General features: G+C 43.1%; 1 protein-coding gene across 1 annotated transcript in view; it reads left to right on the top strand.

Moving 5' to 3' along the window:
* Window positions 1-14371, top strand: part of LOC5566714 (zinc finger protein 184) — a 55399-nt gene that overhangs the window by 34554 nt on the left and 6474 nt on the right. The window contains exons 9-15 of the mRNA XM_021855646.1: window positions 9301-9363; window positions 9445-9597; window positions 9661-9717; window positions 9787-9954; window positions 12303-12359; window positions 12425-12538; window positions 12600-12656. Coding sequence (XP_021711338.1) covers window positions 9301-9363; window positions 9445-9597; window positions 9661-9717; window positions 9787-9954; window positions 12303-12359; window positions 12425-12538; window positions 12600-12656 — 669 coding nt within the window. The remainder of the gene's footprint in view (window positions 1-9300; window positions 9364-9444; window positions 9598-9660; window positions 9718-9786; window positions 9955-12302; window positions 12360-12424; window positions 12539-12599; window positions 12657-14371) is intronic.

Raw genomic sequence — 14371 nt, 5'->3', positions numbered from 1 at the left:
GATGCAGCAGAGCTTTGTGCCAGTCTTGACATTATCCTCATCGCTCTTTACCCCAATGCCACGCACATTATGCAACCAGCGGATGTTGCTATTTTCAAGCCACTGAAGAATAGCTGGGGTAAATGTGTCGAAGATTGGAAAATATGCAATAACGGCAGAATGTTCACAATCGAAGATTTTCCCGAAATATTGAAAGAAGCGATCAATCAAGGCATTTCACCATCTATCGTTAGATCTGGTTTCCGCAGGTGTGGGTTGTATCCCTACGACGCAGATGCTGTTGACTACACTCGTCTTGCTACAAGTACACAAGATGACTCCGCCACACTCCCGACCACAAGTTCCGAGGAAACTGTTCCAGTCGATTTGAAAAAGATAAGGGAGGCGCTTAGAATGGTAGATTCTACCAGAATCAAATCGTTTGACGGAGATGAAGAGTCTGTTTTGGATGATACAGAGAAAGCTCTCCTCTACATCTACAAATCAATTCTCAAGGAATACGATGTGGACATCAATGAGAATATTGCCGCGCGTGGTGAACACAATGATGAGGCTCAATCGTCACGAAGTATGCTATTGTCGCCTGCGATGAACGATGGTATTGGAGCTTCACCATGTGTACGAGAGTGGACTGTATTTCTTAAAAAACTTCGACATAGGCGGACCGACGAATCTCCGAGACGACCACTTAACCAGGGAACCGATACCGGATGAAAACACTTGCTTAACAGTTCAAACTTCTATTTACACCTATTTACATAACTTTAATATTAAGAGAATTCACTTTGCTTTAATTGCGACTACACGTCTTAACACGTTGGAAGCACGGCGAACAAAGATGTCTTCCAATCGCGGGTAGAAAACATCCTCAAAATTTACGCGCTCATTTTTTGCGCGCTCGTTTCGTGCGGCTGCGGCTGGTTGCATCACACGATGTCCTTTCGTGCATCACGCAACTCAGCAGGCTGCGGCTGGGCGATGCACTGACAAAAAATTCATTCGGGGCGAACGGCTCGAACATCCTCCCCCGCGGGAACCTTGTTCTCGTTGACAGCCTGATTGTCCAATATAGGTAGAGGAGCCAGCTTATGGATTGGACGCTTGAGCACTCCTGACTTGGTACGCACATCTACCACGCGGACCAGTCCATCTGATCCTGTGTAGGTTGACTCGACCTTCCCCAACTTCCATTGCTGAGGCGGTAAGTTGTCATCCTTGATTACCACCACTGTTCCAGGTAGAATGTTCTCCTTCTTCTTGCTCCACTTCTGTCGTACCTGCAACTCCAACAGGTATTCTTCGGACCAGCGCTTCCAGAACTCTTGACGCAGGCGCTGGACGTATTGCCATCTGGAGAGTCGGTTAGCTGGGATTCCATCATAGCTAGGCTCCGGAATGGCAGTCAGTGGACGATCAATAATGAAATGACCTGGGGTTAACGGCTCGAGCTCCGAAGGGTCTTCAGAGGGAGCGTATAAAGGCCGAGAGTTGAGTTGAGCTTCGATCTGGCAGAGCAAAGTCGAAAACTCGGACATCGTTAGGAGGCTTGATTGGCATTTCTTCTTGAGAATGGTCTTGACGCTCTTTACTCCTGCCTCCCAGATTCCGCCCATGTGTGGCGCATTTGGGGGAATCATCTTCCATTCGATCTGCCGGGGTTGGCAGAACTCATTGATCTTGAGCTCGGTTACTTGTCCCTTGAAGAGACGGTACAGCTCGTTCAATTCGTTGCGTGCACCGACAAAATTTGTCCCATTGTCGGAAAATATCTGTTCTGGCACACCACGACGAGAAACGAATCGCTGCAGAGCAGCAATAAACGCATCGGCCGATAGATCTTCTACCACCTCCAGATGAATGGCCTTGGTCACCATACAGACGAACACGCTCACGTATCCTTTAACGGGGGCCACCTTCCTTCCAGTCTGCTTGATAAGTATGGGGCCCGCAAAGTCAACACCAACCTTCACAAAAGCGGGAGCCTTGTCGCACCTTGCGACGGGAAGATCTCCCATGAATTGGCTGGCGCACGGGGGTTTGAGCCTGAAACACCGCACGCAGTTTCGTGTTACCTTGCGTACAGCAGAACGGGCTCCCAGAATCCAAAATTGCCGACGAAGCTGGGCCAGCAGCGCCGACGGTCCAATATGTAGGTTCTCACGATGTATCGCTTGAATCAACCGCTGGATGGTTTCATCATTCTTAGGTAAGACCCACTGATGCTTAACGCCGTATGGTAAATTTGAATGTCGCAGTCGTCCGCCGACGCGAATCATTCCATCGTCCAAAAAGGGATTTAACGCAGAAAATCTTTTGCAGTACTCACCGGACTCGATCATGGCTACCTCCTTACCAAAATGTTGCAACTGAACCACCCTGATGATGGCTTTCAAAGAGTGGCGCATTTCAAGCACGGTTGGAAAGCGCGCGACGATTCGCTTCATGACCACCTTCTCCTTTGCATTCCGGCAAAAACGCAAAACGTATGCCAGAACTCGTTGCAGCTTCCTGAAGGACTCGAACTTGGTGAATACTGGCAACCTCTCCAAAACTGTCACCGCAGATGTTGCAGCGACCTGCCGCAACTCAGGAACATCTTCATCAGACAGTGGTTCTGGAGCCACCACCTGATACACTTCACTACGCAGGAACAATGGTCCATTCCACCAAAGATCGTTCTTCTCAAGTGCGTGGGTTGACTGGCCACGCGACACAATGTCAGCTGGATTTTCCAGCGTATTTACGTACTTCCACTTAAACTGATGTCCGGTAGAGTTAATCTCACTAACCCGGTTCCGCACAAACACTTCTAAATGCTCCGGGTTCTTCGCTAGCCATGCTAGCACCACTTGATTGTCCGACCACAACGAAATGTCTTGAAAGGGCAGCGCTAATGCTGCCAACACTTTCTTCACCAATCTATGCAGCAAAAGCGCTGCTAAAAGTTCCTTTCTTGGAATGGTCAACACTGTTTTCGGAACGATCTTCGATTTGGCACATAATAACTGCACCACAGGAGCTTGGCCAGGTGCAATTGACCTGATGTACACACAAGCACCATAGGCTTCCAAAGTTGCGTCGCCAAAACCGTGCAACTCAAATGCAACGGCCCCAGTAACAACCACGTGACGAGGGATTCGAAGATTGGTAACACTGCTTAACGCACTCAGGAACTCGTCACACTTTTTCTTCAGATTACCTGTGAGCTCTTCATCCCATTTCAACTCTTCTTTCCAGATACTCTTCATTAAAAGTTTGCCGATTACGATAACCGGCGCCACTAGACCCAACGGGTCGAACATTCTTGATATCAGCGACAGCACTTGCCGCTTGGTTGCACTATTTTCACTTATTGTTGGAAGGGATACAAACTGCAAAGCGTCCATTTTTGGGTTCCACATTAGTCCCAACGTTTTAATCACTTCACTAGAACCACTTTCTTCGATGCTGACAAGCTCGTCCCGATCGCCTTCCGGAATCCGCTCCAGCAACACAGGATTGTTGGAAGCCCATTTGTGCAAATGAAATCCACCAGCCTTGAGTAGTTGGATCAACTGCACTTGAGCCTCTTTTGCTTCGTTCAAATCATCGAACCCGAACAAAGCGTTGTCCACATAGAAGCTATTCTTCACAATGTCTGCAGCAACAGGATACTTGGAGCCTTCATCGAGAGCCAACTGCAAGAGTGCCCGCGTTGCCAAAAACGGGGCGGAAGCTGTGCCGTAGGTGACCGTTGTCAGCTCTAGGACACGTAGCGAATCAGATGAACTCTTTCTCCAAAACACTCGAGATAACGGCGTATGTCGCTGATTAACCAGAACCTGCCTGTACATCTTGGCCACGTCAGTAGCCATCACATGTAATGGAAGGCGAAACCGAAGACAGATAGACTGCAGGTCGCATTGTATGTTGGCTCCAATCTTCATAACGTCGTTGAGCGACCGGCCAGATACCTTCGCAGAGGCATCAAACACCACACGGCACTTAGTAGTGGTATTCGATGGCCGCAGCACTGCATGATGAGGTAAGTACCACTTGATGACACCTGCTGGATCCTTACTTACGTCCACTTCTTTACAGTGACCAAGACTCTCATACTCGTCCATGAAGTCCTGATACTGCTTCTTCAAATCTGGATGCTGCGAAAGCTTACGCTCCAGCGCATGGAACCTTCGCAATGCGAGTGGTCGGGAATCACCCAACTCGCTAACGGACTCCTTCAAAGGCAGCTCGACGATGTACCGACCGGAAGCATCTCTACGATGAGTCGCAATGAAGTGCTCTTCACACTCCTCCTCTTCACTGCCATGCTTGTCGGCACCAACCACATCTTCTACCTCCCAAAAGCGTTGAATGGACTGGCTTAATTCGTCCATCGTGACTGTGTGCGAGTAAACTGCTTCATCAGCTAACGCACCTTCTTCAAACACTCCACCAATAACCCAACCAAATTGGGTCTCACGCAAAACGGGAAGATTATCAGCCAACGTAATTTCTCCGGGCATCATCAACTTCAGGAACCATTCATTACCCAGGAGCATATCCACCTTACTTGGATGGAAAAAATTCGGATCGGCTAGCTGAACGCCAGCGGGAAGCTCCAATGCGCTGATATTGATAACCGACGAAGGAAGATCTGATGTTACCTTATCAGTTACCAAACACTTGACCTTGGCGTGGAAATCTTTGTACCTTGACGAGAGATGTATCACACAACAATTAGATGACCGAGTCTGCGTGCTATTCACTCCGAACATCGTGACGTTCGAGGAGTTCAACTTCAAGCCCAACATGTTTGCCATCGCTCGTGAAATCAAATTCACTTGAGAACCACTGTCCAACAATATTCTGCATGGATGTGGCTGGTAGCTTTTGTCCATAACATCCACTACTGCTGTGAGAAGCAGCACTTGCTGCGAGCGGGTAGCCAGACTGGAACATGTGGCTGTCGTCGAAGTCGATGGTGTTGGTTCTTGCTCTACAGCCGGCTTTGGGAGCGGCTGGCTTGATGGTTCTGGAACTTGCTTGGTTTTCTCTTCGGCATGAAGGAGACTATGATGCCGACGTTTACACTTCAGACAGGATTTGTCCGAAGAACAGTCGACTCCACGATGACCTCTTCTTAAACAGTTGAAACATACGTTTCGCTCTCTCACTTTAAGCAATCTCTGCGGATCATGAAGAGCCTTGAACTCAGCGCAATTATGATTGGCATGTGCTTTTCCGCAAAAATCACACTTCATTTCCGTCTCACTTGAAGAAACGGCTGCATAGACTTTCTGCATCGGCGGCTTGTTAGCTGCAGACACAGACTTAATAGGTGCTGATGATGATTTCTGACTGCTGGCTTCGACCCTCTCCAAGATGAAAGTCTGCTCCTTCAAGAACGCCAGCATCTCGTCGTAATCGGGAAGCTCACCGTGCTTAATGGTTGACTCCCACATGTGGCGCACATCGTTGTGCAACGCTGCAGCCAACAGATGGATTACGAAATCCTCTCCTACACCATCGAAGTCTCGCTCCAGGAATTTGAGACCCTCCACATGCTTGTTGCACTCGTCCACCAGACTACGAAGCTCCAAATGACTCTTCTTCGTCATGCGTTTGAGGTTCAGCAGACCATGAATGTGAGAGTCGATAGCATGACGCTTATTCTCGAATCTCTCTTCCAGAATTTGCCACGCGTGAGCGTAATTGCCTTCGTTGATAGTCTTGGCATCAATGAGACCTGCTGCGCTACCAACTAGGGCCTTGTCCAGATGGTACAACTTAACAGCCGGCGGATCTGGACCCTTGTCCACGAGATCCTTGAACATGGCCTTGAACTTAGGCCAGCTCTCATAACGGCCATCAAATGTGGGAACCGGCATGCGAAGTGGTTGATGGATTACAACCGGTACCTGCTGGTTCCTCGCGTTTGCATTGGCTGCAGCTGCTGCGTTAATCCTGTTGAGCTGACCCTCCAACAAAATTGCAACGGAATCGTGAAGGATATCGAACTCTTCATACTGCTGCTCATGCTGCTCGTAGTCATCAATCGAAACCACGTTAGTGATTTGATCGTGTGCATCGTTGTAGTCCTTATGGGCAGCTTCCAACTTCCTCATGTACACTTTGATCTCAGCCTCCGTGAGCTGGACCACTTCCTCTTCATTTGGGCGAATAGTATTAAGGATACGAGAAACCTTACCTTTGGCTGCGCCACGACGGCGGACGAGTCTCTGCATGTTCTCCATGGTGGCCAACTTTTCAGTCAACCTGAACTTCTTCTTCTGCTTCTTACTTGATGGAGTGGAGGAATCCAGAGTAGACTGTCCAAGTACAGAACTAGCTCCGGATTTTCCGATTTGCTGCTGCTTCGATTCACTATTTTCCGGCATGCCACCGTGGATACCGCATCAAGTCAAGCCCTATGCTCGACGATGGTTGGGAACACAGCCAAGTCTATGCTCACGCAACCGGACACTACTCGGCACAAGTGACCGAACCGAAACACGGATTTCGAAACAACCCACTTCACTCAACGCTATTTTCCGGAATGCCGCGGACACCACTTCAAGCCAAGCCCACTGCTCGACGTTGGTTGGGAACACAGCCAAGTCTATGCTCACGCAACCGATTCCACTAATTAATGGACACAGTGGCCAATCCGGAACACCAAGGCTTCACAATTTGTTTCTTCGCTTAGCGGGGGTGTATTCCCCAGGAGTTGAGCACTTAATTGCTCGTAACACCACTTTTCTTCGATGGCTTAAACCATCAGCACATTTTCCAAAATGGCGACAACACACCACACTTCTCTTCAACAAAATGGCGGTGTCGCTCCACTACTTCACTTCTTCAATGGCGGCCATTTTGCTCACACCATTATAGTTTAAATTTTCCGACTTTTTCGGAATCGCACTTCACTATTCTAGTTCCTGGTTCTGCATCCGGTTCCGGAACAGTCGGAAAGACACTTTACCACGCGCGATCCGGTTCGACTGGACCAAAATTATGTACGAGAGTGGACTGTATTTCTTAAAAAACTTCGACATAGGCGGACCGACGAATCTCCGAGACGACCACTTAACCAGGGAACCGATACCGGATGAAAACACTTGCTTAACAGTTCAAACTTCTATTTACACCTATTTACATAACTTTAATATTAAGAGAATTCACTTTGCTTTAATTGCGACTACACGTCTTAACACGTTGGAAGCACGGCGAACAAAGATGTCTTCCAATCGCGGGTAGAAAACATCCTCAAAATTTACGCGCTCATTTTTTGCGCGCTCGTTTCGTGCGGCTGCGGCTGGTTGCATCACACGATGTCCTTTCGTGCATCACGCAACTCAGCAGGCTGCGGCTGGGCGATGCACTGACAAAAAATTCATTCGGGGCGAACGGCTCGAACACCATGAAAAGCTAAATGATATCGTGAAACAGAATTCTCCAACAGACGAAGTATCTATTAAAAAGTGGAAGATTGGAGTACAATCCATGCATCTGTTGTAACTTATGAAGTTGAGCAGAGTCCGCAAAATTTTAATTTGGATCAAAATGGCTTGAACGTCACTCTTGTACATTGCGAGGATTCAACAAAACAGGTTGCGGCACCCGAGAGAACTGCCTCCTACGCCCAAACGCAAAAATGTCAAACGAATTTACAAAAATAAGCGTCACTTTATTCTAACTTCATCGGAACGCTTGAAGGAGTTCGAAGAGGAAAGATGCAGAGAAGCAGCGTCTTGCACTAGAAAAGGAATCAAAGGTCAAAGAACGTGCTATGAAAAAGAAATTAAAAGAGCAGGAGAAACAGGAGCGACTCGTGATGAAGGAGCATAAAAGAAAGGAACGTGAAGCGGATCGACAAGTCGGTCCGTAAATGAGTTAAATTCGCTGATGAAAACGCATAATTTGGAATCTGAATAACGTTGTTTCTATTGAAACATGATATGAATAAAGTGTGATAAAATCATTGTATATTTTTTATTATTTTCAAGAATAAAAAGAAATATAGAATATTTTTTTACATAATTTCTATAGAATTATATTTTCGTGGCAATTGCAAAGAAAGTTCTCAGTTGGAAACTGACAAAGTGCTAATGAGAACACTAAGCTGAGGAGTAGGCAATGTCCCAATTGAGACATAATCCATCCTTTTTAGCAAGACATCTTTCTATTTATGATCAAACTCCTTAATTTTCTAATGATTGTTCTCCATTCCACGCTTGAAGAAAATTTGAACAAGGAATTATTACGCTTACAAGTAAATTGAATGAACTCATCATTCAAGTCAGTTTTTTTATAGAACGGAGCATTCCAATGCCTTGGTAATATCTACGTACTTCAATATCAAAAACTCGTCTTAAAGCTATGAATCATCTAATAATTGGTTGAAGGTGTGCGATAATAGGATGCAACAAAAATGACTGCAATAATTGGTCAGAAGCTGTGCAACAATTGGTTTTGAAGACTATGATAGTGTGCAATAATTGGATTTTGACATAAGTTTTCAATCAAGTTTTATTGTGTTAAATATTTATATTTTCTTAAAAGTTTTATACGCATAGCGTTCTCATGTTTATGTGTTTATGAATCGTGCATTTAAGATACATCCAACACGTTGAGTCCCACAGTTTTTCTAAATTACAGAAAATACATTTGCCTTAACTGTGCAATAATTGGCAATCTACCCTAAAAGGTTCTTCTTCTTTTTGGCGTTACGTCCAAACTGGGACAAAGCCTGCTTCTCAGATTAGTGTTCTTATGAGCACTTCCACAGTTATTAACTGAGATTTTTCTTTGCCAAATGACCATTTTTGCATGTGTATATCGTATGGCAGGTACGAAGATACTCTATGCCCTGGGAATCGAGAAAATTTCCTTTACGAGAAGATCCTCGACCAGCGGGATTCGAACCCACGACCCTCAGCATGGTCAAACTGAATAGCTGTGCGTTTACCGCTACGGCTATCTGGGCCCCTAAAAGGTACATGTCGTAATTTTATGAGTGATTCAAAGAAAGTTTCTGCAATAATGCAAAGACAGCAACGATGAGGAGTAATCGATGAATGCAGATAAGCCCTTATAAAAATCAATGTCGAATTTCAATATGAAGTCTTGATTTGAATCTTTTGAATACGAAGTGAATCAGTGATATTCCATGTTCATAGCTAGATCACTCCAAAATGAAGAGATGGAGTATAATTATCATGTAGAGGTATATAAATGTAAAATTCTCAGAAGTGATGATAATGTGCTGAAATAGGACAATTTACGACACATAATGAAATAAAACTTTTTCTGTTCCAGCCTCAGCAATGTTCAATATGTGAACTAACACTCCCCAACAAAATAAGACTGCGGAGCCATATTGTGAGTTTTCCTTTTTCATTAGTATTCATTGGTACGTTTTTTGCGTTTGCTACACCAATAAAATATGGAAAATATTTGCAGCTTTTTACCCACACGGAACCTCGCTTCAAGTGTACCCGCTGTCCGAAGACATTCTTCATGCGTAGGACATTGTTGCAACATTCCCAAAGCCACGATGAGGAGTACGAAAGGGAGAGGCAAAGGGTGTCGATGGCCGATCCCAAGAATATAAAGGTAAATTATTAGATTTATTCATACTTATCAGTTACAAATATGTTGACATATCTCAATCTTCAGGAATGCGAAATATGTCAAATCCCGTTTTCCAATAGACAAAGGCTACGACATCATATGGTAAGATAATTTTCTATTCATAGCAAGATGTATAACTACTTATAACGCGCATTTATCCCTTACTCACAGCTTACAGTCCACGAGGAGCCGAAGCACAAGTGTGCCAAATGTGGAAAAGCATTCCATTACAAAGGTGAACTGAACCGCCATGAGCTAGTTCATGCGAAAAATGAATCGGGCTACTTGCCACCACAGGAGAAGAAACCGAAGACTGTCGTCGAACCAGCGTCAATACCGGTAAGACCATAAGATTCAGCAACTAACCTACATTCAAAAATACTTCCCAAACATTGGCAAGTGTGTAATAATCGGCTCCAGAGACACGTTCTCGGCTTGTTGGGAGATTCCACATAATCGGTGTTAAGACTCCCCCTTGGGGGCATCCGCAATCATTTCGTATAACTATTTTTTGCAATTTCCCATCGTAATAGGCTGTTTTTTATCACGCCAATCTGTCATGAAACGGCCTACTTTCCTGCACTGAAGTACGCAGTGTGGGAATAGTAGTTTACGGAACAAGTTGCAGAATGATAATTTTTACAGCACGAGTCGTAAATTTATTCTACGAGGCTTGCAACTGAAACCAGTACTGTAATGATTCATTACGCAGCACTTTCTCAATACGCAACTGTTTTGAGTTGAGTAATGAATCATTATACAACAATTTTTCAGAAATTGTAAAATAATGGTGAATGTATTTCGATTCGATTGGTGAATGTATTTCGATTCGACTCGTAGGTTAAATTTACGACTTATGCTGTAAAAATCATCATTCTGCAACTTGTTCCGTAAACTACTATTTGAACATATGATGAGATCAATTGATAAGCTTCCAATATGGCATCGCAAGACATGTCATCAAAAACACCATCATCATAAAAGAAAACACCCAAGCAGAAACGAATATTTTATCCATTATATTTGTTTAAAAAAGACCGTTAAGCATGTTGAATCACATGGAGAGGAATACTTATCTGATGGATATCACGGACAATGTTCCAAAACAGAAAAGAAACAGAAGTTTCTAAAATAAACTTGCTTATTCCTAGAACAACGCTAGTAGCAATTGCAATTTTATTTCGGTTTTGTAGATCTGGTTTTAAGTGAGTTACAAACTATGACAAAACCTGTTAGATTACTGGGAAGTAGTTGGTTTTAGAGTTAATTGCTTCATACATGGAAACTCAATCAAGGTTAGAGAGAGAGAGTAGAGGTTGCACGATCGATTATATGATTTTATTCAAAATAAATGTGGGGCGATCCATTAATTACGTAAGGGTTTATGGGGGGAGGGGGGGTTGAAGATTTCTTACTTGCCATACAATTTATTTTTCAATTTCATACAAAAAATCTTACCATGGGGGGAGGGGGGGTTGAAAAACCCCGAAAAATGTCTTACGTTATTAATGTGCAGGATCAAAAAAAATTCTCTGCACAAAAGTTGAAAGATGTCATTTAGGGGTTGGTAGCAGACACTATTTCATTGCAAGTCTCCATTTTTAATGGAGAGTTCCTTTTTAAGTAAAAGAGTGTCTGAAGTCACTCTTTTCGTAAGGCTCCAGGAGGCTCCAGATTAAGGAATACTTTCAGGGACTTATCCAAGGATCTCTCCAGAAATTCCTCTTAGGGTTTCTCCGGTAATTTGATTCGGAATTGCTCCAATAATTTCTCAAGGGATACTTAAATATTCAGAATTTGAACCTTTTCAGTAATCTCTGCATTGATTTCTCCAACAAATCCACAAAGGATTTCCTTCAAAGGTTTTTTTTAGTAATTTTTGTACCGATTTCTCCAATTGTTATTCCAGATTATTGTAAGAATATTTCTACAAATATTCCAGATTATCTGGCAAATCTACAACGGTTATCTCTAAAAAATATTTTAAGAATCATTCCAAAAATTCCTTTAAGATTTCTTACGGGTATTTTTCAGGTATTTTCTATTCATTCCTGCTATTTTCATAGGGATTCCTTAAAAAATTCTCTATGGATATATGTATCACGAAATCTGTGAGGAACTTCAATTCACGGAAGATTCAAAAAAATCCTTGACGGAGTGTCTGGAGAAATTCTTGAAGAATGACTTGGAAAAATTTTACGGTAGATTTGAGTAATTCCTGGAGATATCCTTAAAGAAAAATCTGTTTGAAGTCTTAGAGAAAATTTTGAACGAGAACTTCCTGAGTTCCTGAAAATATACTTAAAAAAATACTAGTTGTATTGTTGAATAAAACCTAATTGGAAAACGCCTTAGCCAACAATGTATGGGTGTATCATCAGAGGAATACCTGAACGAGCCGCTGAAGAATTATTGAAGGTATCCTTAACGAAAAGTTAAGTTGGGAAGTCTGTTAAAAAGTTACTGAATTTTATTCTGATGAAATGTTTGAAGACAATCGGAAAACTTCATTGTTGAAGGCATTTCATTATCATTGTTTGGTCTCTTTTTGGCTCCTGTTCAATTTTCATTTTTGTTTCGTTTTTCAACCTTGAGGTCTCAATTTTGTCAAAATTCTTAGTAGTTAGTAGTCCTGTAAATCTTGTTTTTTTTTTTCAATTATAACTAAAAAAGTATTTATTTTTCAGACTTGTGAGCAATGCAACATTCAATTCCTGAACAAAAGAATACGGCATCATCATATGGTAAAACAAATGAAACTCAACTGTTTGTTCAGAGTATAGACAGATTTTTCTGTTTTTCCCTACAGGTAACAGTGCACTCCGAACCAAAGTTCAAATGTCCCTACTGTCCAAAAGTGTGCTATTTTCTAAATACTCTTGAGCGCCACCAAAAAACGCACAGCAAAATTGGAGCGGAGAAGGTATAGTATACTGGAGGTATAGTACCTGAATTTAATCATTCATTACTCGTTCTTTTTCCAGATGTGTAAGACTTGTGGGTTACAGTTTGAAACGGCAGCGAAAAAGTGGCGGCATATGGTAAGTGCCCAGGTAACCATAAGCCGTACCCAAGTAATCGTAAGCACTAATAATGAACCCCAAATCAGCATCAGCAACGCATATAGGCTTTATAATAGTACTGCAAATGCAGACATGCCTAAAAAAACAGCACTTCCACTGGATAGAATCCCTATTACTTGTAAGTGTTTGTTGTTCAGTGTAGTGTTTTTGAAGTTTTGTTCAAATTTAAATCGAAAATTTGTGAAAACAGTGGCAGGTACACTCAAAATAATCCAAACGTCATTGTTACGTGAAAACATACGTGGTTTTTTTCCATCGCACTTTCCACGTAGCTCTTACGTTAATCATAGGTAGCCCAGAATGAACGCATGAACTTTTGAACTTCGTCCATTCCACCGGCGCTACACGTAAGAGCTACGTGGATTTTCCGGTAGCCTTTACGAAGCGTTTCAATAGGACTTAGATGGTTTTGAATTAAATTTAACTGGAATAAAGACCAACCTTATCTCTAATAGGCTTTGGAAGAAAACTAATTCCCAATTGGAAAATGTAAACAGACCTAAAAGATTGTAATATTTTTATATTCAATCTGAGCATTGTGAATCCTGTTTCCCAAATGTTGTGAGTTTGTTCTGTCTTGTTGTAGCCTTCGCATTCGCGTGCTATAATTGATAGAGGTTATAAATCAGGTTTAAAATATGAAGTAATGCAGGGATTCTTCGGTATTCAAAGCATATTTACCTTGAAATCAATCTAACACAGGGTTTAAAGTTCAGCAGCTTCTGGAGTTCCTCAAAAATCAAGCAGGCGCCATCTTAGGATTTGTGCTCAACACCGAATGTACGTACAACATGCAGATGTCAAAATGAACTTAGGCACCTACGTGAATTTCACGTAAGTGCGATAGGTAACCTCAGTAACAATTACCGATTCACTATTTGATGGTTATGAATGGCTTAGTGATCTTTATCTTAGTCAGGTAAAGTGGAGGCAAAATGAATTTGGAATGATCTACGTGATTTTTCACGTAGCAATGACGTTTGGATTTTTTTGAGTGTAGTGTTTGTAATTGGCGAGCAGTTTTCTCTGTCAATAAATCCCATGTTAGTCCGTAGTATAGTAGCCTACCATAGAGTGTAACCATCAATCATCCAACATAAGGTATTTCCTCCACCCACTATGGTTTTATCCACTGGTGTACTAAACTGACTCGGTCGAAAAATTTTGACACTAGAGCGGGTCCAGATCACGTGGCGATCATACGGGAGCGTGCCCCGCTCAAGTGTCACAATTCTCAGACCGAGTGAATTTAGTACACCGGTGGATTAGACCATCAGAGGGATAAGCAGAACAGATTGGTAGCCAAAAGGGCAGACAGACGGTAAGCAAGATGGACGATCTAACGGGCACGATGATCTCACGGAGTCGATACGAATGGTCTGGGTCACTGACCAGGACTAAAAGGACAGTGACTCAAGTTTAATAAGATCACTTCACTTACCGAGAAACCATCAACCGATAAGGTGTACTTGATTAAGCTCAAGCAGTATTGATTTTGTGGAAAAGGAAGTGGTGAGGTGTGCCGTTCGGAGAAGGACAACAGGTAACAAGGTTCGTCCTTCAATGCTACTCTAGAATCTGGTTCTGTACGTCCATCAACCCTCCCCACCCCCCTTTCGCTGGATATTTCTGGCCAGTTATGCTGTTTATCGAGTCCGTCAATATACTCAGAG

Source organism: Aedes aegypti, chromosome 3 (assembly GCF_002204515.2).
Source record: "Aedes aegypti strain LVP_AGWG chromosome 3, AaegL5.0 Primary Assembly, whole genome shotgun sequence".
Classification (NCBI taxonomy): Eukaryota; Metazoa; Arthropoda; class Insecta; order Diptera; family Culicidae; genus Aedes; species Aedes aegypti.
The sequence above is the reverse complement of the archived record's forward strand: the minus strand, read 5'-3'. Positions and strand labels throughout refer to the sequence as shown.